The following is a 24146-nucleotide window of genomic DNA, read 5'->3' on the forward strand; positions in this document are numbered from 1 at the left end:
AGTTTATAAGGTTATCTCCGAGCTACTATGTGCAAGATTAGCTGAAGTGTTGCCTCAAATCATTGATCCTAATCAGGGAGCTTTTATACAAAATATAAGCATCCAGGAGAACATCCTTATATGCCAAGATCTAATCAGATGCTATGAAAAGCCTAATGCATCTCCTAGATGTCTATTTAAAATAGATCTCCAAAAGGCTTATGATACTGTGGAGTGGTCCTTTGTTGAAAACCTCCTTGAAGAATTATGATTTCCAGTGGAGTTCAAGGAAATGTTGATGCAATGCATAACAACAGCATCCTTTTCCTTATCCCTCAATGGAGAAATGTTTGGATATTTCCATGGCAAGAGAGGGCTCAGGCTGGGAGACCCCCTCTCCCCTATTATCTTCACTCTATGCATGGAATATTTGACAAGAACCATTAGTATGCTGCTGCTAAATTTGAGTTCAAGTTTCATCCTATGTGCAAGCAAATGCAACTGGCCAACTTGATGTTTGCAGATGATGTGCTCCTTTTCTGCCATAGGGATGCCAAGTCTATTATGCTGCTTCTTCAATCCTATTCTACTTTTTCAAAAGCAACTGGACTAAAGATAAGTGCTGCAAAATCCAATGCATATTTCAGAGGGGTGCCTGATCAACTCAAACAAGATATCTTGAGTGTGTCTGGTTTTGTAGAGGGTAAGCTTCCTTTTAAATATCTTGGCATGCCTATTCAAACCACTAGATTGCAAAGACAAGACTGTGAGTGCTTAGTTGAGAAAATCTGTAGTAGAATTCATGGTTATGGAGCAAAGAAATTCTCATATGCTGGGAGGCCTATCTTGGTGAAAGCAGTGTTGTCTACCTTACACTCTTATTGGGCATCTTTGTTTGTCCTACCAAAGGGAATCATTGCAAAAGTGGAGGCTGTTTGCAGAAATTTCTTATGGGATAATAGTGCTGATTATCATAGGGTGCCACTGGTGGCATGGGAAACAGTGTGCAGGCCTAAGTCTGAGGGTGGTTTAGGGCTCAAAAACCTGGAAATGATAAATAAGGCTCTGGTAGGCAAGTTGGTCAACTGGATTGCTGAGGATAAAGACACCATATGGGTCACATGGGTGAAGCACAATCATCTAAAAGGAGTGAACTGGTGGCAGTACCAGCCTGGTGCTAATACAAGCTGGGTTTGGAGGAGAGTTTACAGGGTTAAGCAGGATTTGGTCGCAGCATATATCAATGGGACATGGGACATACAAGGGGTAGGTTTCACTACTGCTAGTTGATACCAATGGCTCATGGGATCCCGTCCTAAGGTGAGCTGGGATGGGGTGATATGGAATGAATGGGTAATCCCAAAGCATCAATTCATGGGATGGCTCTATGCACATGGAGCTTTCAAAACCAAAGCTAAACTGATCAGGTATGGGGTGGATATTGATGATCGTTGCTGGCTATGTGGACGGGCATCAGAGGATTTGGATCACTTATTTTTTGGGTGTGACTACAGTCTCAGAGTAGTTCAACACCGCAATGTAAAACTGGTTTCGATTACGGTTGTCGGTGTTCGGATGTCATTGTGTACAGGATACTGGCACCAAGCTGCAGAGAGGAGTGAAAGCAGGAATGGTTTTGGGAGCTATATATCATGTATGGCACCATAGAAATAAGTGCAGGAATGAGGGGATTCTACTGAGACCACAGAAGGTTGCTGCAAACATAGTCGAGGACATGAAGTTGAAAGTCCATGGCAAAGACAGGAGAAAGTTTTCCATACTAGAAACAGATTGGCTTAAGGATGTTGGATTAATGTAATTCGATTTAGTTCATATGTACCCTTTGAACTTTTATCTTTGATATATATATAAATACAACTCACATTTCACCAAAAAACAAATCGGTTATAGTTTTTCCGAGTTATACGATTAACAAATAAAACTTATAAATTTGTGTTTATTATGATATATCATGAAATCAATTATGCATGTTAAAGTTTCTGGTCCTAAAATGTATTTAGGATATTTTGGTTAATTTATGGATTTTTATTGTTCATTTTAAATAATAATGGCATTAAAATGTGATTTTATGATAAAAATGTCATTTTTGGACTAAAATTAGGTAAACCTCGTTTTTTCCAGTGGTTTTTGGATATGTTTTTACATATATTATATTTTGATGACCTTTAAATTTTCATAATTTTATGAGTTCATATGCTCGAAATATGGATTTTTCATGTTAAAAATCGAATTTAAATGAAAAATAGGTTAAGATGAGTAATATTTCGAATCTAGTCATAGACATTTAGTATGTTGTCACATGAAATTTTACAAGATGTGTTTAAAATAATTGGATATAATAAAATCTTTATGCATGATTTACGAATTTTTGATGAAAAATAACATAAATAGTGACTTTAATTAGTGAAAATTGCTAAAACATACTTCATGACTAAGGAAAAACGTCACATGTTGCATTTTATCATATATTTCAGATCTAAAATTAAAAGTTAATAAATATAATTTTTCTCATATTTTTATGGTTGTTATTCATAAATCCGATAAACCGCAATATTGTTTTTCCTTGATAATTTTCAAAATTTTTAACCTAAGTTTTTGAACATTATGAGTGTCATGGTATTTATTTCCAGAATGTTCATGAGTTTAAATTTTGAATTTTGAATTTATTTGAAATTTTTATGATTTATTTGAAGTTTATGGCTTTTATTGTAATTTTAAGTCCTTTTATGAACAATATTAAGAAATTTAAGTTAATTATTGTCAAATGTTAGTGGAGACTAATTTTGAGTCCTAAGATGGTTAGGATAATTAACTAATACATAAATATGATTTTATGTAATTTATTCTGATTTTAAAAGGTTGAATCACGCAAATCCGTAAAAACCGATTAATATACGATATTGGCTCCTTAAAGGCGATTTAGCATAAAATTGGGCATGTTCATACATATTATAATGCTGCATTTTATTTATGATTGTCATAATTTTATTTTATGTAATTTTTGAATTATGTAATTTTACTTAGTATGGCCTTAGTTTTTAATTGATATTACCCGAAATGTATGGGAATATCGATTCGGTTGTAATTTACTGTGATCTCGTATCACCGTTTTGTAATTTAATAGATTTATTTTATTTTAATTACAAATGTATAATAGGAAATTATGTAATTTGTCATGTAATTTATTTATTCCGTAGATCCATTAAAGACGGTGTTACCTCGAGATGCGTGTCAAGACCAAAGTTCAAGGGACCAATGGAGTTGGTTTCCGAATTTGTAATAGTTTATTAGATTTACTTTTTTTTTTAGGAAGGCCATACTAGGATTTAATTTATGCTTTGCATTTTATTTATATGTTGCATGCATCGCTAAATCGCCATAACTAAAACATGCATTATCTTTAAATCGAGTATATCGACCGTGTCAATTACAATTATCGTAGTTCACCGCTTTAGTTCACTTAAAACGTGATAGATAATAAATTGACATGACCTCTCGCTAAAATAAACAATTGAGACTTAGCCTTACCAAAAAGTAGAAACCATGAAAACCAATTTCGTGAGGGAGTGCACTCGGCCACACCGGGGTACAAACCTTGTTACGTAGGGGAAGTGGGTGATAAATGTCTATCCACCAAATTCATGTTGATAAGGGATGAATCGGCTACACCGTGCCAAAGTTAATGTGGATTTGGAACATGGACACATTTATTCGAAATTTGGGTTGAATTCAACAAAAGTATTGATAAGGGATGAATCGGCTACACCGTGCCCTTGTCGGATGTGTTTTGGGCTAAAGATAAATGTTAATGTAATTTTATCGACCAAGAGTTCTAAAAGTAGAATCGATTAAAGAGTTAATCCACCGAGTTATATTGATAAGGGATGTATCGGCCACACCGTGCCCAAGTTAATATGAATTTGGATCTTGGAATCATTTATAATAGTTAGGTAGACGTCACTATATAAATGCTCATATCTTGTTAATTTATTTACAAGTATGATATTAAAAAGACAAATGTTAATATTTCCTTTCCTCCATACTTGTAGTTCATTACAATGAATCCATCAAACGCTACTACACCGATAACAATTGAGTCTTGCCACAATGTTTTTGACGACGTTTGCTTCAACAATGATTTCGACACTACTAGAGAACTTCATTTTGGGATTGGTTCGGATGGAAACCTAAACTTCATCACTTCTCCTAAACCTCCTACAAGATCTCTTGTGAGCCAGTCTCAGGAAGACCTCCTCGTAACATCTATAGGATCTTTGTCTTTGGAAGATAAAGATACCAAAACTAGTGGGAGCTCAAGCAATCAAGTTCTTGCTTCAAAGGGCAAAAAGTTCAAGAAGAAGGGAAATAAAGGGAAAAACTTCAAACAAGTTGAAGATGAGTGCCATTATTGCTACGGCATGGGACATTGGCTTAGGAATTGTCCCGTATATTTGCGAAATATAAGGGAAGGAATCATCGTTCCAAAAGGTAAAATTCCTAAGGAAATTTATGTTATTGATATAAATTATACTTCCACTACGACATGGGTACTGGATACCGGTTGTGGTTCTCACCTTTGTAATCATTTACAGGGTTTAAGAGATGTGAAGAGGCTTAGCAAAGGAGATGTGGATCTACGCCTTGGAAATGGAGCTCGAGTAGCGGCCGAATCCAAAGGAACTTATGTATTAGCTTTGCCTAATGGTTTTGAGTTGTATTTACATAATTGTTTTTATGTGCCTACACTTTCTAAAAACATTATTTCTATCGCTATGTTAGACATGGACGGATTTTGTTTTGTCATTAAGGACAATCGTTGTACTATTTCAAGGAATGACTTGGTTATAGGCCAAGCTTCTTCCATTAATGGCATTTACATTTTAGAAACCTCAAATCCGACTAATGATATCTATAACATTCAATCAAAGAAACTCAAATCAAGTGACCCAAATGAATCGTTCATTTGGCATTGTCGATTAGGTCACATAAACGAGATTCGCATCAAAAGATTAATTTCGACTAATGTGATTACACCATTTGATTTTCAATCATATGGAACATGCAAATATTGCCTTCTTGGCAAGATGACTCGTAATCCTTTTAGTGGTAAAGGAACGCGAGCTAGTGAACTATTGGGACTCATACATACCGATGTATGTGGACCAATGAGTATCACCGCTCGAGGAAATTATGACTACTTTATAACCTTCACCGACGACTTGAGTAGATATGGGTATATCTATTTAATGAAGCATAAGAGTGAAGCTTTTGAGAAATTCAAAGAATTTCAAAATGAATTGGAGAACCAATTGAACAAAAAGATAAAAGCACTACGTTCCGATCGTGGTGGAGAATATCTTAGCCTTGAATTCGATTCACACTTGAAAGGTTGTGGTATCATATCACAACTTTCTCCACCCAGAACACCACAACTCAACGGTGTTGCCGAAAGGAGAAATCGAACCCTACTTGATATGGTTCGATCAATGATGAGTCAAACCGAGCTACCAAACTCGTTTTGGGGATTTGAGATTCAAACCGCAATTTTATTTAGATCTTTGAATAATAGTCCCACAAAGTCAACCGAAAAGACTCCATATGAGATGTGGACGGGAAGAGTTCCTAATATATCCTACATGAAAATTTGGGGATGTGATGCTTACGTCAAGGCAAAGACCAACAACAAGCTTGCCCCAAGATCGGAAAAAAGCATCTTTGTAGGTTACCCCTCGACCTCTCGAGGTTACTACTTCTGTTGGAATATGTGTCCTCCGACAATAATGCGATCACAACTGTCGATCATGATGATCACATGTTTAAATCTCATTTTAAAGGATACAATTGGGAAGTAATTTTTACTGTCAACTGGTCCACACATATCAGTAATGATTGGCTGACTAGAGTTTGACATTACTGTCGTGCCACGGTGGTGATCAGTTGATCCCCTTAGGTCATACCTAAAGGGTAACACTCTTAATTGATTATTTAATTAATCGTATGACGATGCGGGTTAATTAAATTGCTTAAAATTGACGAACGGTTTTGGAAGTGATATTTACGTGTCTCATTGTAATTTGATTAAATAAGATACGGTGAAAGTAATCGAATTGTTTTATTGCTTAGATGAAATTACTGTTTAAGGAAACAATTACATTTGAATGAATAAATTATTATAAATACAAGATGTTGTTATTTATAATTGGTAAATTATTTTGGTACTAGTAATTATGAATTACTAAGTCAATTTTGTATATGATGTATTTTTATTAATGCGTTGATTTTTAATATGTTAAAAATACATAACAATTTTATATGACATGTGACATGTGACAAATTGACAAATTGACAAAGAGAAAATGGAATCCGTTTTATCTCTAAATGACCGAAATTAGTGGGGTGATTTAGGAAATTATTATGTTAATTAATTAAGTGGTAAACATAATCATATTTGACTAAACCTAGCCATGCAAACCTATTGCCTCTTGTGAAGAGCACCTTGCTCATGCATTGGCCCTAAAAACCTCCCCCTTCTACCCGGTTTTGAGAAGAGAAAAACCATGTGTTTTTCTTCTAATTTTACCTAATATACACTACTTGAATATTAGTGTATTATTTATTCATTTTTATACATCTAAAAATAAGAGTTTTTATAGAGACAAATTCTTCTTATTTCTCCCTTTCTCTTAACCGAAATATTAAGAGAACAAAATAATTTTTGGTCAATTTTATTCAAAATTAATATTGTTCTAGTAATAATAATATTAATTTTATTAAGTAGTTACCTTGGGTATTAATCCTTGGGAGGGATTCTCTACTTGAATCCTTATTCATCCATTTTAGGATGCTCAAGAACAAGTGAGTAGGAGAACTCACTTGTGCCCAAATAATCCGAAATCTTCAATGTAAGATGATGATTTCTTCCTTATTTTTATTATTGTTTGCATGCATAAGATCAATGTTTAATTTTACGACTAAATTAAATCATCACATATATGAATATGTTAAGTAATGAGATATAGATTTCCAACAAGCGGTATCAAGAGCCGTTGGTTGTTTGCATGTAAATCGGTTATAGTTTTTCCGAGTTATACGATTAACATATAAAACTCATAAATTTGTGTTATTATGATATACCTCGAAATAAATTATGCATGTTAAAGTTTCTGATCCTAAAATGTATTTAGGATATTTTGGTTAATTTATGGATTTTTATTGTTCATCTTATATAATAATGGCATTAAAAAAGTGATTTTATGATTAAAATGTCATTTTCGGACTAAAATTAGCTAAACTTAGAATTTTCTAGTGGTTTTCGGATAAGTTATCACATGTTTTATTTTTAGATGACCTATAAATTTTCAGAATTTTTGGAGTTTTTATGCTCGAAATATGGATTTTTCATGATAAAAATCGGATTTAGATGAAAAATAGGTTAATATGAGATAAATTTTGAATCTGTTCATAAAAATTTAGTATGTTGTCACATGCAATTTTACAAGATATGTGTAAAATAATAGGCTATATTGAAATTTTAATGCATGATTTATGAATTTTTGATGAATAGTAGCATAAATAGTGACTTAATTAGTGAATAATTGCTAAAACATACTTCATGACTAAGGAAAAACGTCACATGTTGAATTTTATTATCTTTTTCAGATCTAAAATTGAAAAGTTGATGAATATATTTTTTCTCATGTTTTTTATGATTATAATTGATAAATCCGATAAACCGCAACACAGTTTTTTCGATAATTTTTCGAAATTTTAACCTATGTTTTTTTAACATTATAAATGTCATGGTATTTTTCCAGAATGTTCATGAGTTTAATTTTCAAATTTCAAATTTATTTTAAATTTTTATGATTTATTTGAAGTTTATAGCATTTGGTTGTAATTTTGAGTCCACTAATGAACAATTTTAAGAAATATGAGTTAATTATAGTCAAATAGTTAGTGGAGACTAATTTTGAGTCCTAAGTTGGTTAGGGTAATTAACTTGTGCATAAATATGATTTTATGTAATTTATTGTGATTTTAAAAGGTTGAACACGCAAATCCGTAAAAACCGTTTAATATACGATATTGGCTCCTTAAAGGCGATTTAGCATAAAATTGGGCATGTTCATACATATTATAATGCTGCATTTTGTTTATGATTGTCATAATTTTATTTTATGTAATTTTTGAATTATGTAATTTTTACTTAGTATGGCCTTAGTTTTTAATTGGTATTACCCGAAATGTATGGGAATATCGATTCCGTTGTAATTTATTGTGATCTCGTATCACCGTTTTGTAATTTAATAGATTTATTTTATTTTAATTACAAATGTATAATAGGAAATTATGTAATTTGTTATGTAATTTATTTTTTCCGGAGTTCCTTGAAGACGGTGTCACTCAAGAAGGCGATACATAAAGACGGAGTTACCTCGAGATGCGTGCCATAACCGAAGTTCAAGGGACCAATGGAGTTGGTTTCCGAATATGTAATAGTTAATTAGATTTTCTATTTTAGGAAGGCCATACTAGGATTTAATTTATGCTTTGCATTTTATTTATATGTTGCATGCATCGCTAAATCGCCATAACTAAAACATGCATTATCTTTTTAATCGAGTTTATCGACCATGTCAATTAGAATTATCGTAGTTCTCCGCTTTAGTTCACTTAAAACGTGATAGATAATAAATTGACATGACCTCTCGCTAAAATAATCAATTGAGACATAGCGTTACCAAAAAGTAGAAACCATGAAAACCTATTTCGCGAGAGAGTGCACTCGGCCCTACCGGGGTACAAACCTTGTTACGTAGGGGAAGTGGGTGATAAATGTCTATCCACCGAATTCATGTTGATAAGGGATGAATCGGCCCTACCGTGCCCAAGTTGATGTGGATTTGGATCATGGACACATTTATTCGAAATTTGGATTGAGCTCAACGGAAGTATTCGTGGCCGTAGTCGCATGTGTTCCGGCCTAAAGATAAATGTTAATGTAATTTTATCGACCAAGAGTTCTAGAAGTAGAAGCGATTAAAACATTAATCCACTGAGTTATATTGATAAGGGATGAATCGGCCCTACCGTGCCCAAGTTAATATGAATTTGGGTCTTGGAATCATTTATCAAGTTGGGTAGAGGTCACTAGATAAATGCCATAAAACTTATTTAAATTTATTTTACGAGTATTATTATTTTGAAAACGACATATGTTTTATTCCTTCTATTTTGTTTTGTAGACCGTTTTTATTTCTCATAAACAAATGGCCACTCCAATCACCAACGCCACACCTCTTGCTAATGCTTCATGGCTCCGATCCTTCATGGATCGATGTAAACTTGAAAATAATGGGTCAAATTTCTCCGATTGGGATGCCCAACTCAAATTAGCCGCCCAAAGTGACGACAAGCTTTGTTACCTTACCGAGGCCTCTCCACCCGAACCTAATACTAGGTCGACCGCTGCTACTAGGGAAGCATATGAGGCTTACCACAAGGAGTCCGCCTCAATGAAAAATGTTTTGATCTTTGCAATGGAAGCGGATCTCCAAAGGAGATCCTTTAAGATTGGCACCGCTAATGAAATCTATTCCAAGCTTGTGACAATGTTTTCACAAACTCCGTGGATCGTTCAATATGAGGCGGCCGCGGCATTCTTTGATGTCGACTTCAAACAGGGCCAAAAGGTTAGCCATCACGTGCTCAAATTGATGGAGCTAGTCGAGACTTTGAAGATTCAAAAGGTTGAAATACCCAAAGAACTCATTGTAGATAGGATTCTACACTCTTTATCCAAAGTCAAAGCGTATGTTCAATTCCGGGTGAATTTTAACATGCAAGACAAGGACGTGTCTCTTGAAGAGTTGCACAAGTTACTTGTGCAAGCCGAAAGAGACATGGGGTTAAATGTTAACTCACCTAAGGATGTGCTTAACATAAACACCAAAAGCAAGGGGAAGTTCAAAAAGAATGGGAAGAAGAGTAAGAAGCAAGCTCCCACTTTCACCACAGCTAAGACTTATGAAGCTAGCACTTCCAAGATCAAGAAGGGTCCTCTTGATAAATGCCATTATTGTAATGGTGTTGGACATTGGAAAAGAAATTATTCCAAATATCTTGGTGACATTAAAGCTGGAAAGATCACTCCCGTAGGTAAATGACTATCCTTTCTTTTATGTTTCTAATTCAACTATGGTATTGTGATACAAAGTTGTGATAATGTATCCCCTTTTTATTGTAAATAGGGCCTCCACCAAGCAAGGACAAGGGAAAAGAAAAGCAAGCTTGAGGAACCATCAAGAAGCTAGGAGTAGCTTCCATGAAGCTTGGCTTTTTATTGTCTTATTTTAATTTATGTTTCGGATTTTAGAACCTTTTGATTTCCGTGTTCGACATGGAAATGTATTTTGGATAATGGTTGTATTTTGGATAATGGTGGCTTGGTTTGCAACCCAAGTCACCCGTTTTATCGTATTTTATCCTAGTTCTAAAAATTCGTCTTTATATGCTTGCTCATAGAAACATATGACCATTCACTTAAAGTGATCAAATGGACAATTATAATGATGGGATTCATTATATGTCCACAAGCTTAAGGCTTGTGTATGATCATTTATAAAGTGATGTTGAGTTGATGAACTCTCTTAAAAGGATTTTCAATTACCAAGTACAATCGTCAAATCTAAAACAATTAGTCAACCTATGAGATAGTCCTTCTTATACTTCAAAAATCATTATTTGTGTCTCATAAGCTATCTTTGAATCTCTAGAGTATTCATTCTAAAGATAGAGGGGGAGAAAAATGAAGACACAAAGAACACCAAGAAAAATTTGTGCTTGTGTAAATGAGATCTACGCAAGGGAGAATGATTTGAATAAAGGTATACCTATTTATATAGTATACACGAATAGATGAGATCTATGGTCTCGTGTAGATCTACATGACAAAAGAGATCAAGTGAAGTAATCAAAAGAATATGTTCTCGAGATAACTACACGAGGAGACCAAAAGAAAGTTTTGGAAGAAGAATGACTAATCTAAAGTCTTAATTGACTAGTTTATGATAAATTTTTGACCAATAGTTTCAATATTGATATTTACTTAAGAGCCTAAATGAATCAAAGTTGCATCCTAGAAAATAAATGAGATTTATGACTAAAAGTTGCAAATGTTGATATGCCGATATCCACAAGAGCTGAGTTAAGTATTAACCACGCTAATGTCATTACTTAACCTCATTATGAAAATGAAATAGTTAAACCTCCTTCCGAAAAGGGTATTTTGAGAAGGACGTGTATTAGATATAATTAACATTTAATCTAAAGACATTGTCGTGCATCATTATAAAATGAATGAGTTAGAGATTAGAATCTCTTTCCATAAGGTTAAGATTGAAACCTTTTCAAAATAGATATTTTGAAAGGATGTGATGGGAACATATATGGTTTTATCTTAATAACTTGGAAAAGCAAAAATATATTTCAATTCTTGAAATGTTTCGTTTGAGTAGTCAATTGCAAAACATGTGGAATTAAGTGGGAGTTGGAAATTATCATGTGAAGACATGGAATTTAGTGGGAGCAATCATCTTGTAAAAGTTTATAACTCATTACTCATTGAGAATGACGAGCTAATACTTTCTTTCACAAAGAAGTATTTGAGTTTTCAATTCTGGATGAAAATGGACTATGATGAATCCAATCACATCATGAGATGTTGGATAGGTATTGAGACATACACATCGAATCAACGAGAAACGTAGGTTATTCATGTCAATGAAAATGGAATTGCCATTAGCAGTCATGGTCGTTCATTGAACCTAAGAATGGTTGATCACATGATTAAAAGTTACTAATGTTTCCGCCAATAGAATAATCATGGACATGTCCAATAATGAATCATATGCATAAGAGCACCATGATTCATTGGCAAGCCATAGAAGAATCGTCATGAATTCTCGAGGAGAACCGATGAGCGATTTCAGTGTTGGACAGAACACTCTGTTATTTGATAAGAGGTTGCACATATTAAAGTTTGAACACGCGTAAGGATTTATGAAAATCCTAAGCTTTTCAAGCTAAAAGGAGAAATAAAAAGTTTGGATAGATACTTAGTTGAAGTAAGAAGTTGCTCACAACTAATATCTCCTAATATGCTAGGACTTGTGAGAAGTGCTAGGCTAATCATCTTGACAATTGTTGCAAGACTCTACAAAACATATACCTAGTGCATTGTGAGTGGGTGGAGTACTTGACCAGTGCAAGTCAAATCATCCACCACAAAAATTCATTGGTTGTGTGATAAACAACCAGGAAGTTCCTTCAAGATAAAGAACCCAAGCCGGGGTTGGGAACCTATATGTGTACTTGGTAAGGTTCATGCTATGAGAGATAACATGAATGTAAAGGAAAATATGATAAAAGAAGTTTGAACACATGGATAAATGGTATGTCAAAACTTCTATCACAATCAACAAGTGTTAATACACTTACGATATGCATCACAAGGTTGTATTACGGTATTGACTACCCGAATGTGATGTCGACATTTTTCGTTTGAGTTATTATTAACTCACCTTATACTTTGTTGCATCCAAACGGGTTATAGAGACAATTGAACCCCGTTAAAGTGAACACGGATTGGCATTGTATTCGCCCATAGTTACTTACATGAGGTGACCTCTCGAAGTGACTAGAATGTGATGCGATTGATGGCAAGTTCAAGTGCCATGGAGTCATATGAGAATGACTAGTCGATCACATAGGCAGACTGTTAGGAATACTTTGTCGGGCCTTATGACCGCTTATAGAGTTCTGGCAAATTTATATAGCCTGGTCATGGCGAGAGCTACTATAGTATTCTAATGAGTCGATTCTTTTGACTAAAGACTGTTCGCCTAAGATGGCACAGTTTCAGATTAACTTTGATTTGTGTTACTACGACCTTCGTAAATGGGGTCAAATAGGCATATTTTGGGTTATGATGGCTCTAGCTAGTCGAAGGGAATAAGTGCGATAGGAATTGTCCACCCCTTGTCAGGGTTATAACAAAATCTCAGGGCCACTCGAGGAGTAATGAACTAGAAATGCGTGGCCACGCTCGGAAGATATCTATGGTAGATAAATCCGGTCAATCAGTTATTCTCCAGATCGAGGAAACCACTCTCGATATGATCACTTGCAAGTACGACATGAAAGACACCTTGCATTGAGTGGAAGATAGTAATAGGACAAGAGAATTGGTGACGCACACTTGTCGAGGACAAGTGGGAGATTGTTGGAATATGTGTCCTCCGACAATAATGCGATCACAACTGTCGATCATGATGATCACATGTTTAAATCTCATTTTAAAGGATACAATTGGGAAGTAATTTTTATTGTCAACTGGTCCACACATATCGGTAATGATTGGCTGACTAGAGTTTGACATTACTGTCGTGCGACGGTGGTGATTAGTTGATCCCCTTAGGTCATACCTAAAGGGTAACACTCTTAATTGATCATATGACGATACGGGTTAATTAAATTACTTAAAATTGACGGACGATTTTGGAAGTGATATTTACGTGTCTCATTGTAATTTGATTAAATAAGATACGGTCTAAGTAATCGAATTGTTTTATTGCATAGATGAAATTACTGTTTAAGGAAACAATTACATTTGAATGAATAAATTATTATAAATACAAGATGTTGTTATTTATAATTGGTAAATTATTTTGGTACTAGTAATTATTAATTACTAAGTCAATTTTGTATATGACGTATTTTTATTAATGCGTTGATTTTTAATATATTAAAAATACAAAACAATTTTACATGACATGTGACATGTGACATGTGACAAATTGACAAATTGACAAAGATAAAATGGAATCCATTTTATCTCTAAATGACCGAAATTAGTGGGGTGATTTAGGAAATTATTATGTTAATTAAGTAAGTGGTAAACATAATCATATTTGCCTAAACCTAGCCATGCAAACCTATTGCCTCTTGTGAAGAGCACCTTGCTCATGCATTGGCCCTAAAAACCTCCCCCTTCTACCCGGTTTTGAAAAGAGAAAAACCATGGGTTTTTCTTCTAATTTTACCTAATATACACTACATGAATATTAGTGTATTATTTATTCATTTTCATACATCTAAAAATAAGAGTTTTTAGAGAGATAAATTCTTCCTCTTTCGCCCTTTCTCTTAACCGAAATATTAAGAGAATTAAATAATTTTTGGTCAATTTTATTCAAAATTAATATTGTTCTAGTAATAATAATATTAATTTTATTAAGTAGTTACCTTGGGTATTAATCCTTGGGAGGGATTCTCTGCTTGAATCCTTGTTCATCCATTTTAGGAAGCTCATGAACAAGTGTGCCCAAATAATCCGAAATCTTCAATGTAAGATGATGATTTCTTCCTTATTTTTATTATTGTTTGCATGCATAAGATCAATATTTAATTTTACGACTAAATTAAATCATCACATATATGAATATGTTAATTAATGAGATATAGATTTCCATCAACTTCTACAAACCTCAAGAAAACAAAGTGTTTGTGTCTTGCGAGGCTGTCTTCTTAGAAAGAGAATTTATTTCTAAGAGACAGAGTGGGAGAAATTTTGAACTTGATGAAGTTCAAGAGCCACAAACCGAAGTAGAGACGCAAGAAGATCTTCCTTCGTCATCTAGCGCGGTTGTCCCTCCTCCTCTTAGAAGAACGGGCCGAGTTATTCGCCATCCCGATCGATATGTGGGACTTATCGAAGAAGATGGAACACTCGATGTGTTGCTTTTAGAAAGTGAAGAGCCCGCCACCTACAAGGCCGCAATCTCTAGTCCAAATTCTTCCTTATGGCTTGAAGCCATGAAGTCCGAAATGGATTCTATGCATGAAAACCAAGTTTGAAACTTGGTAGATTTGCCTAAAGGGGCAAGACCTCTTTAATGCAAATGGATTTTCAAAGTAAAGAACGGCATAGAAGGACATGGTGATGTCTACAAAGCTAGGCTAGTGGCAAAAGGATTTACCTAAGTCCAAGGTCTCCATTATGATGAGACCTTCGCCCCCGTAGCCATGCTAAGATCCATACGGATTTTGTTAGCGATTGCCGCATTTCATGATTTCGAAATATGGCAAATGGATGTCAAAACCACTTTTCTAAATGGGCATTTAGAAGAGGATGTGTACATGATACAACCCGAAGGTTTTGTTGATTCTAAGAATCCTAAAAAAGTGTGCAAGCTTAACAGATCCATTTATGGACTTAAGCAAGCATCTAGAAGTTGGAAGCATCGATTCGATCATGTTATAAAAGAGAATGGTTTCACTCGAAGTGTGGAGGAACCATGTTTATACATGAAATTTAGTGGGAGCAATGTTGTGTTCCTAATCTTGTATGTCGATGACATACTACTCATTGGAAATGATATTCCGATGTTGTCTACTGTTAAGAAGTGGTTAGGTAACCACTTCCAAATGAAGGATTTAGGAGAAGCACAACGCATATTAGGTATCCGGATCCATAGAGATAGATCCAAGAGGATATTGGCACTAAGTCAAGAGTCTTATGTTGATAAGATTCTTCGACGGTTCAGCATGGACAAATCAAAAAGGGGATTGGTACCTATGGTAACTGGGACAATATTGAGCAAGTCTCAATCTCCCTCCGAACCCTATGATGTTGAACGCATGAAGTTGATCCCTTATGCTTCCGATGTTGGATCAATCATGTACGCCATGATATGCACACGTCCTGATGTCTCGTATGCCTTGAGCATGACGAGTAGATATCAAGGAAATCAAGGTGAGAGTCACTGGATAGCCGTCAAAAACATCCTTAAGTACTTGAGAAGGACTAAGGATTCTATCTTAGTGTTTGGAGGAGACACCGAGCTCCGTGTTAATGGTTACACGGACTCGAGTTTCCAAACAGATAGAGATGACATGAAATCACAAGCTGGTTTCGTTTTTATGCTCAATGGTAGTGCCGTAAGCTGGAGAAGCCTCAAGGAAGCTGTGACTGCGGATCCTACAACGGAGGCTGAGTACATTGCAGCATCAGAAGCTGCCAAGGAAGCTGTGTGGATCATGCAATTCACGGAATGTCTAAGAGTAGTACCTACCGCCAATGATCCCATCACTCTCTATTGTGATAATAGTGGGACAATCTTCCAAGCTAAAGAACCAAAGTCTAGTAATAGATCTAGACATGTACTTAGAAAATATCATGTAATTAGAGATTTCATTGAAAGAAAGGAAATTGCGATATGTAAGGTTGGGACAGATGATAACATAGCTGATCCGCTCACCAAGCCTTTATCGCAGGCTAAGCATGATGGACATGTTGCATCCATGGGACTTAAACGTGTACGAAGTTTATGTTAGATTTTGAAATGAAATAAAAGTGTTGTTTTTGTTCATGTTCATAATAACATTTGTCTTTTATCTTTTCTTTATACATTGTTACATCCAAACGGGTTGTAGTGACAAATTGAACCCCGTTAAAGTGAACACGGATTGACATTGTATTCGCCCATAGTCACTTGTATGAGGTGACGTCTCAAAGTGACTAGAGTGTGATGCGATTGATGGCAAGTTTAAGTGCCATGGAGTCATATGAGAATGACTAGTCGATCACATAGGCAGACTGTTAGGAACACCTTGTCGGGCCATATGACCGCTTATAGAGTTCTGGCAAATTTATATAGCCTGGTCGTGGCGAGAGCTACTATAGTATTCTAATGAGTCGATTCTTTTGACTAAACACTATTCGCCTAAGATGGCACAGTTTCAGGTTAACTTTGATTTTTGTTACTACGACCTTCGTAAATGGGGTCAAATGGGCATATTTTGGGTTATGATGGTTGTGGCTAGTCGAAGGGAATAAGTGCGATAAGAATTTTCCACCCCTTGTCAGGGTTATAACAATATCTCAGGGCCACTCGAGGAGTAATGAACTGGAAATGCGTGGCCACGCTCGGAAGGTATCCATGGTGGATAAATTCTGGTCAATCAGTTATTCTCCAGATCGAGGAAACCACTCTTGATATGATCACTTGCAAGTACGACCTGAAAGACACCTTGCATTGAGTGGGAGATAGTAATAGGACAAGAGAATTGGTGACGCACACTTGTCGAGGACAAGTGGGAGATTGTTGGAATATGTGTCCTCCGACAATAATGCGATCTGGTTATCGATCATGATGATCACATGTTTAAGTCTCATTTTAAGAATACATGTGGGAAGTAATATTTTACTGTCAACTGGTCCACACATATCGGTAATGATTGGCTGACTAGAGTTTGACATTACTGTCGTGCGACGGTGGTGATCAGTTGATCCCCTTAGGTCATACCTAAAGGGTAACACTCTTAATTGAATATTTAATTGGTCATATGACGATACGAGTCAATTAAATTGCTTAAAATTGACGGACGATTTTGGGAGTAATATTTACGTGTCTCGTTGTAATCTGATTAAATTAGACACGGTCTAAGTAATCGAATTGTTTTATTCCTTAGATGAAATTATTGTTTACGGAAACAATTGAACTGAATGAATAATTTATTATAAATACAAGATGTTGTAATTTATAATTGGTAAAGTGTTTTGGTACAAGTAATTGTGAATTACTAAGTCGATTTTGCACATGACGTATTTTATTAATACGTTGATTTTTAATACCTTAAAAATACATGACATTTTTACATGACTTGTGACATGTGACAAATTGACAAATTGACAAAGATAAAATGGAATCCATTTTATCCACTATAGACCGAAATATGGGAGGGAGTATAATGTTTAATTTGTGTTAAATTATTAAGTGGAGAGCATAATGATGATAACTAGCTTATAGCCATGCATGGCTAGTTTTTCTTGAGAAGAATAACTTGCCCATGCATTGGCTCACCTCTCCTCTCCTCTCCTCTCTCCCCACCGGTTTTCCAAGTACAACATAGAGAGTTTTTCTCTATCATTATTCATTCATATTTTTACAATAATATTTCTAGTGTGAGAAATAAAAACTCTCTACATATCTTATTAAAATTAGAGAGACAAAATCTCCAAAAATCCTCCCTACTCTTGACCGAATTAACAAGAGTACCAACAATATTTTTGGATCAATTTTATTAAGATTAATATTGTTCTAGTATTAATAATATTAGTCTTTTAGGAGGTTATTGATGCTTGTCTTTTATATGATGTTTTACACCTCATTTTACACACATTTCAGAGCTCATTTGTGTAGTTTAAGCTACCATTTCCCCCATTTCCGTCTACTTTCGTGTTTTTGTACTTATTGCAGAAATGTGAAGAATTCAGCGGAAATTGAGCTAAATCCGTCCCCGACTATCCTGCATTGCAATTGACGTGAAGTATTCACTTAAGGAACGAGCTTGGTGCGCATTTCAAAGCCCAAAAGACAAATCCACGAGATTATAGAAGTCAAGTATCAGCTCAAGCAGTCGATCGACCACTACCATCGGTCGATCGACCAACTGCGAGTTCGGAAGCTCGTACCTTTGAAGAGCGATCGATCGACCGCCATGCTTAGTCGATCGACCAAGCCGCTATCCCAGATGAGAATTAAAAGATCGAGGAACTTGAAGCCCATGATGTTTAGGTTTTGATAATAAGTGTTACGTATGTTTGCTATATAACGTAACTTAGAACACCGATTTTAGGGATCGATTTTTATCTAAGTTTTACACGGTAACATTCGATTTTATTAGGGTTGAATATTGTTTTGGCATTGGAATTTCGTTCTTATTCTTAATCATTCCTCTGCAATCTCGGTATTCTTCTGCCTTATTTGAATTCACTCTTATTTCGTTATTAGTATAGAATTGCTAGTTAGGTTCCCGAAACCGTTTTATCGCTTTATGTTAATTGTTTGTTCTACTATTTTTAGCATGAATTCAGTAGTCTTTATCGTCAATATTATTTTTATTTTTGCCATAGCCATGAGTAGCTAAATCAATTGTGCTAGGATGTAGGGGAATTACGGCGTAGGCGGCGTAGTATTAATTTGGACTGAAATCGCGTGTCAGTCGATCGACTGCCATACCTGGTCGATCGACTGACCACGTGAGGTTACCTTTCGTTTTAATTGATTTTAATGTTGTATTTAACGAATCGAATGCATGCGACCAGTTAGATGCTTAATTTATGACTGACCCATTAGATCGAAAGATAGGGAAAGTTTTTAGATCACCAATTAAAATGACTAAACTGTACTGAGATCGAAAGATAGGTAAAGTTTAGATTATTTGTCACTTTTCAGGACGAGAGTCAGTATTAGCGATATTAGGGACTTATAGCGAGATCGAAAGATGCTATCTGTTAAGAGTGGACCGAGAGGACCTCTTGTTTTCCCGCCTCACATGTGTTCGATTTGGACCAGTTTAGTTTGCTGCCGCGGAAGCTATAATGAACCGACCATCCTAGTACCCCTTCCTTATCTATTTTAATCCGTTTATTTAGTTTACTGTTTTTATTACTCTTAGCTATAGACCAAATCAATTCAACCCCCACAATCGTTACCTTAGACTAGAATTAGACAGCTATTAATTGCATTCGCCTCCTTGTGGTTCGACCCTGTTACCACTAGTCTAGGTTAGTCTTAATAGGAAATTATAAATCTTATTTTTGGTACTCACATTGACGGGTATCAAATTTTGGCGCCGTTGTCGGGGAGGCAATTGTTCTAATTTTTAGTTGTTTTTGTTTAGTCTTTCTTTAGTTTAAGGGACTTCCGTTCCTTAAACTTTTCTTATATTCTTTTTGTAGTTTCTTCTTATGCGCAGGTCACAGGGTGGTGAACTAGTACCATTAAATCCTGAGATCGAGAAATCCTTGCGCGAGTTGAGACGATCACAAAGGGTATTACCGACAGAGGAAGAGCTGAGTACTCTGTCAAGCTACTACGAGAACGCTCTGTTCGAAGGAGATCCACCTACATCTCCTACCTCTACTTCTTCAGCTGAGACAGTCACTTCTCCAGAAATCTCAGTCATGGCTGAAGAAGCAACCATTGCTAGTCACTCAGAGCCGACAACTGCGAATCTCTACAAAGGATTCGAACTACCTGGGGAGGCGAGAAAATTTGAGCCAAAGCCTTCCTATATTAACCTGGTTGAGAGAAACCAGTTCGGGGGAGCTGCAAATGAAGATGCAGCCAAGCACATGGAGATTTTTATTGATTATTGCTGCTCTATACCCCCGCCGACCGGTGTGACCCAAGACCAGATCAAGGAGACCATGTTCATTTTCTCTCTTCGTGATGCTGCAAGGGAGTGGTATAGAGATCTGGACCGAGCCGCTAATGGGATCACCGATTGGAATTTCTTAGCCCTGGCATTCTACAAAAAGTACTTATTTGCCTCGAAGACGAATGCCATTAGAGCACAGATCACGAGCTTTAAACAGGGGCCTGATGAGAACTTTCATGAAGCATGGGTCCGTTTCAAGAAACTGGTGCGAACCATACCGCACCATGGGTTCGAAAAATGGAGTCTTTGCAATCAGTTCTATAATGGGCTGTATGACGATCAGAGGGCTATTTTGAATCTGCGACCAATGGCCGATTCTTTGAGAACATGGGAGAGACCAAAGGGTGGAAGATCATCGATGATTTGGCCACTCGCAAAGGTGAATATGGGAATTCGAGAGGAAACCGAGAGGAGAGCTGCTGAATCTTCCTCTGTTCTTTGCACTAGAAGCTCTCACCGCAAGGTTTGACAAATATGAGTTGGGAGGAGCCTCTAAAGGAGGGATGTACCATGTTAACGCTTATTTGTTTTCGAGACGGTCCTTTCGTGCGTAGAAGATGTGGAGCCGAGGGGCATGTCTCGGAAGAATTGTTCTATCCCCTTTGAGTCTTGTGCTGCCTTTCAAAACTATAGGCAGACAAACACGTACTATGAGCCGAATGTCCACCCCAACTTGAGGTGGAGTAGCCAGAATGTCCTGAATCCGACTCAAACTCCACAACAGCAGCAGCAGCAAGCTTATGTGCCCCCTCATCATAAGCAACAACAATACCAAAAACCTCCCTATATGCCGCAGCAGCAACATTCCCAGAATTCCGATTTTACTGAGTTTAAGAACTTGCTGCTGAAGGAGTCCCAAGCTAGAGAGGCCGAGATGAAGCTATTAGAGAGCCAAATTTCTCAATTGGCTATTAAGAGTACCACTCGAGCTCCCGGACACTTACCGACTCAAACTGACCAGAAAGAGACCCTGAATGCCATTACTTTGAGGAGTGGGTCTACCCTGGAGGGGCCTCCTATGGTCGAGGATGCCCCTGAAAAGAATGAGGCGGAACCGAGTCAAAAGAAAGCTTTAACGAAAAATAACAAGAACAAGGCGTCTACCGGGTATATCGATCGATCGCGATATACCCGTCGATCGACTGATATGCGGGTTACAGGAGCTTCTGGAACTGTACACCTCAGTTTATCGACTGAACAAGGTGGTCGATCGACTGAGGCCCCTGCTGATATTGAGATTTTTCATCCTCCGATGCCCGACAACTTGAGGGACCATTTGTTCGGAGTTCGACGGTCCGAAAATATTGGGGAAAGACCCGAGTCTTTGATGGGTCATTCCGGCTCAAAGTACGACCGATGTCGATCAATGGTTCATATTTGAGACGGTCGAAGAGGGTTCAAGCTTCAACAAGGAGAAAGTAGTGGACTTTCAGCCTAAGTCCAGGGATGCCGGCATGCGAGACTTAGAGGAGAGGGCTAAGGTACTTCTCTCAGCCCCATATCCAGAGAGACTAGTGCCGACAAAGGAACAGGTATCTTTCAATAAATTTGAAAAGGTTATTCGTAGTTTGAATGTACAAGTTCCTTTCCTTGAGTTGGTCAATCAAGTGCCTGCCTACACTAAATTCATGAAACAACTCCTGTCTAAGAAAAAGTCACTCGAAACAGTGCATATTGTCGCACTGACTGAGGAAACTTATTCTTATCTGTCTCACACTGCGCCCCGTAAACTAGCTGACCCAGGTAGCTTTTTTGTTCCTTGTAATATAGGTACCTTATCTATTGAGAAGGCATTATGTGACTTAGGAGCTAGTATAAGTATCATGCCCCTGAGTCTTGCTAGGAAGCTCAAATTGACTAGGTTCACAGTGACAGATATGACGATCTGATGGATGGTGACCGATCGAGGTCCAGCCAATAGGAGTCTTAGAGGACATCCCTGTCCAAATAGGGAAGTTTTTCTTCCCCGTCGACTTCGTTGTACTTGACATGCCTGAGGATGCACACATTCCCATTATTTTGGGTAGGCCATTTCTGCACACTGCTGGTGCAGTCATAGATGTCGGTCTAGGAACCTTGACTTTCAAAGTGGGCAAGCATTCTATTGTTTTTGCCCAGCCGGCTAAGAAAAAGGACCCCATGTGGCCTGTGACTTGTAACACGGTTTCTGACAAGAAATCGTACTTTGTGCTTCCTGATATGCCTATCTCTATTCCTGTTGTAACCCCTCCGCCCCAGATTGGGAGCAAATTGGAGGAAGATTTGTCTATTTCTGATGTTGCATGAGCTGGTTTGGGGAAGGAAGAACTGCAAGTCACTCCAGCTAAAAAGAAGCCAATCATTTCACGAGGAAGTCTTGGTTGCCTTAGCTATGCCACCGATGAGGAAGTTGATGACGAGCCGGTCAAGGCAAGGGAGTCCGACTTGGACTTCGACGTGTCTGAAGAGGTCATTGACTTGGGAGATGATGAAAGTGTTGATCCGTTGAGCCATACGGACGTGGAAGCTAAGAAGGGTGCAGCTGATAAGATAAGCACCGTTGAGGCTACCTCTAGTAGTCAGAAGCCGACAAAGTGGGCCATTCCGTGGCCGTTCTTGATCAACTACTAGTTGATCACATGTTTTCCAAACATTTTTATTTGCTTTTGTTAGACTCTTTTTGTTGCTTTTGTGTGCACGAAAATTCGCATTTTCTTTTGCTTGCTTAGTATTTTATACGCTTTAGACTTTATTTTGGGTTTTGCGTAATTTTGGGCGCGTATTATTGTGCATTTGCAGGTTTTTAGACCTCTTTAGCTCAAGTAATTGAGCAAATACGAAGAAATAAGAAAGTTACAGCAGCACTTCCGGTCGATCGACTGACTACCCTTGTCGATCGACTGTGGACCGACTTCCAGCAGCTTCTGTTCCTGTCCATCTGGTCGATCGACTGCCTTATATGGTCGATCGACCGCCTTGGACTGCTGTACCTGTTCACGACCTCTCCCCTACTGTGTTTGGTCGACTTGCGGAATTGAGGGAGTTTTCTACTCCACTTTATCTTCCGTCATTTTATTTATTTCTTCTATTTTTCTCAATTATGCACATAATACCGCTTCATCATTGCTTTCTCGATTCATGCGTGGTTCGTTGTTTGTCTTTTCAGGTACTTCTTAGTAGCACTGCTGGCTACTGAAACCTCCTAGCTTACGCTGGTTTGGGGAGGTTTCCTTTGTTGCGCTTAAAAGTCTTGTGAGTTTCTAAGTCTTTACTTCATATTTATTTGTTAATTTTCTCGCAAATTCTCGTTTCTCTTCTCTTCATTACATGATTTTGCACAATGGGGACATTGTGCGATTTGGTTTGGGGAAGGGTTTTTCGTCGCATATCATTTGCTTGCATTCACGTTTACATTTTGTTTTGCATTGCTTATTTCATTCTTATATTCAAAAATCCAAAAAATTGAAAAATTTCGATAAATTCAAAAAAAATGCACGTTTATTTTAGCATATAGGTCGAGTCGGAACGGTAGTATTTCAAGGATAATATTGCATTTGCATTTGTTTATGCCTAAGCCTTGCTTGATTGACATGTTATTAGTAGAATCATATGGGTGCATATCTACGAGTTTTCGTTAATTATTTGCTGAACTTGAGACTTGACTTAGAAAATTGGCAAACTACATCATATTTCTGAGATTTAGAGCCTATAACTGGTGACATCTATGACCAGTTTATCTAGGATGTGAGTAGTACTCCTTATGAGACATGTCAAATCAATTTGCATAAATATGAACTTAATCTGCTTAATACCTGTATGCATTCGGTTTGTGGTTAGTTGACACATGTGGTAGAGGTTTCCCTTTATTCGTTTTACCCATA

The 24146-nt window shown here is 36.8% G+C and overlaps 1 protein-coding gene and 1 non-coding gene across 2 annotated transcripts; one reads left to right on the forward strand and one right to left on the reverse strand.

The window, feature by feature from the left end:
* Positions 1-1281: 1281 nt before the first annotated feature.
* On the forward strand, positions 1282-1798 carry LOC141618683 (uncharacterized). The gene is made up of 2 exons (XM_074435764.1): positions 1282-1518; positions 1571-1798. The coding sequence occupies exons 1-2, from the start codon at positions 1282-1284 to the stop codon at positions 1796-1798; spliced, it is 465 nt and encodes a 154-aa protein (XP_074291865.1).
* Positions 1799-20410: 18612 nt separating this feature from the next.
* On the reverse strand, positions 20411-20517 carry LOC141625629 (small nucleolar RNA R71). The gene has a single exon (XR_012535398.1). It is a non-coding gene; the product is annotated as a small nucleolar RNA R71 (small nucleolar RNA).
* Between the last annotated feature and the right edge of the window lie 3629 nt (positions 20518-24146).

Source organism: Silene latifolia, chromosome X, assembly GCF_048544455.1.
Source record: "Silene latifolia isolate original U9 population chromosome X, ASM4854445v1, whole genome shotgun sequence".
NCBI classification, from domain to species: Eukaryota; Viridiplantae; Streptophyta; class Magnoliopsida; order Caryophyllales; family Caryophyllaceae; genus Silene; species Silene latifolia.

What these genes read in the sequence shown, in the direction of transcription:
- LOC141618683 (XM_074435764.1), top strand. Translation starts at nt 1,282, where the DNA reads ATGGGATCCCGTCCTAAGGTGAGCTGGGATGGGGTGATATGGAATGAA. An exon ending in GAGTAGTTCAACACCGCAAT is followed by an intron (nt 1,519 to 1,570) that starts GTAAAACTGGTT and finishes CATTGTGTACAG; the next exon opens with GATACTGGCACCAAGCTGCA.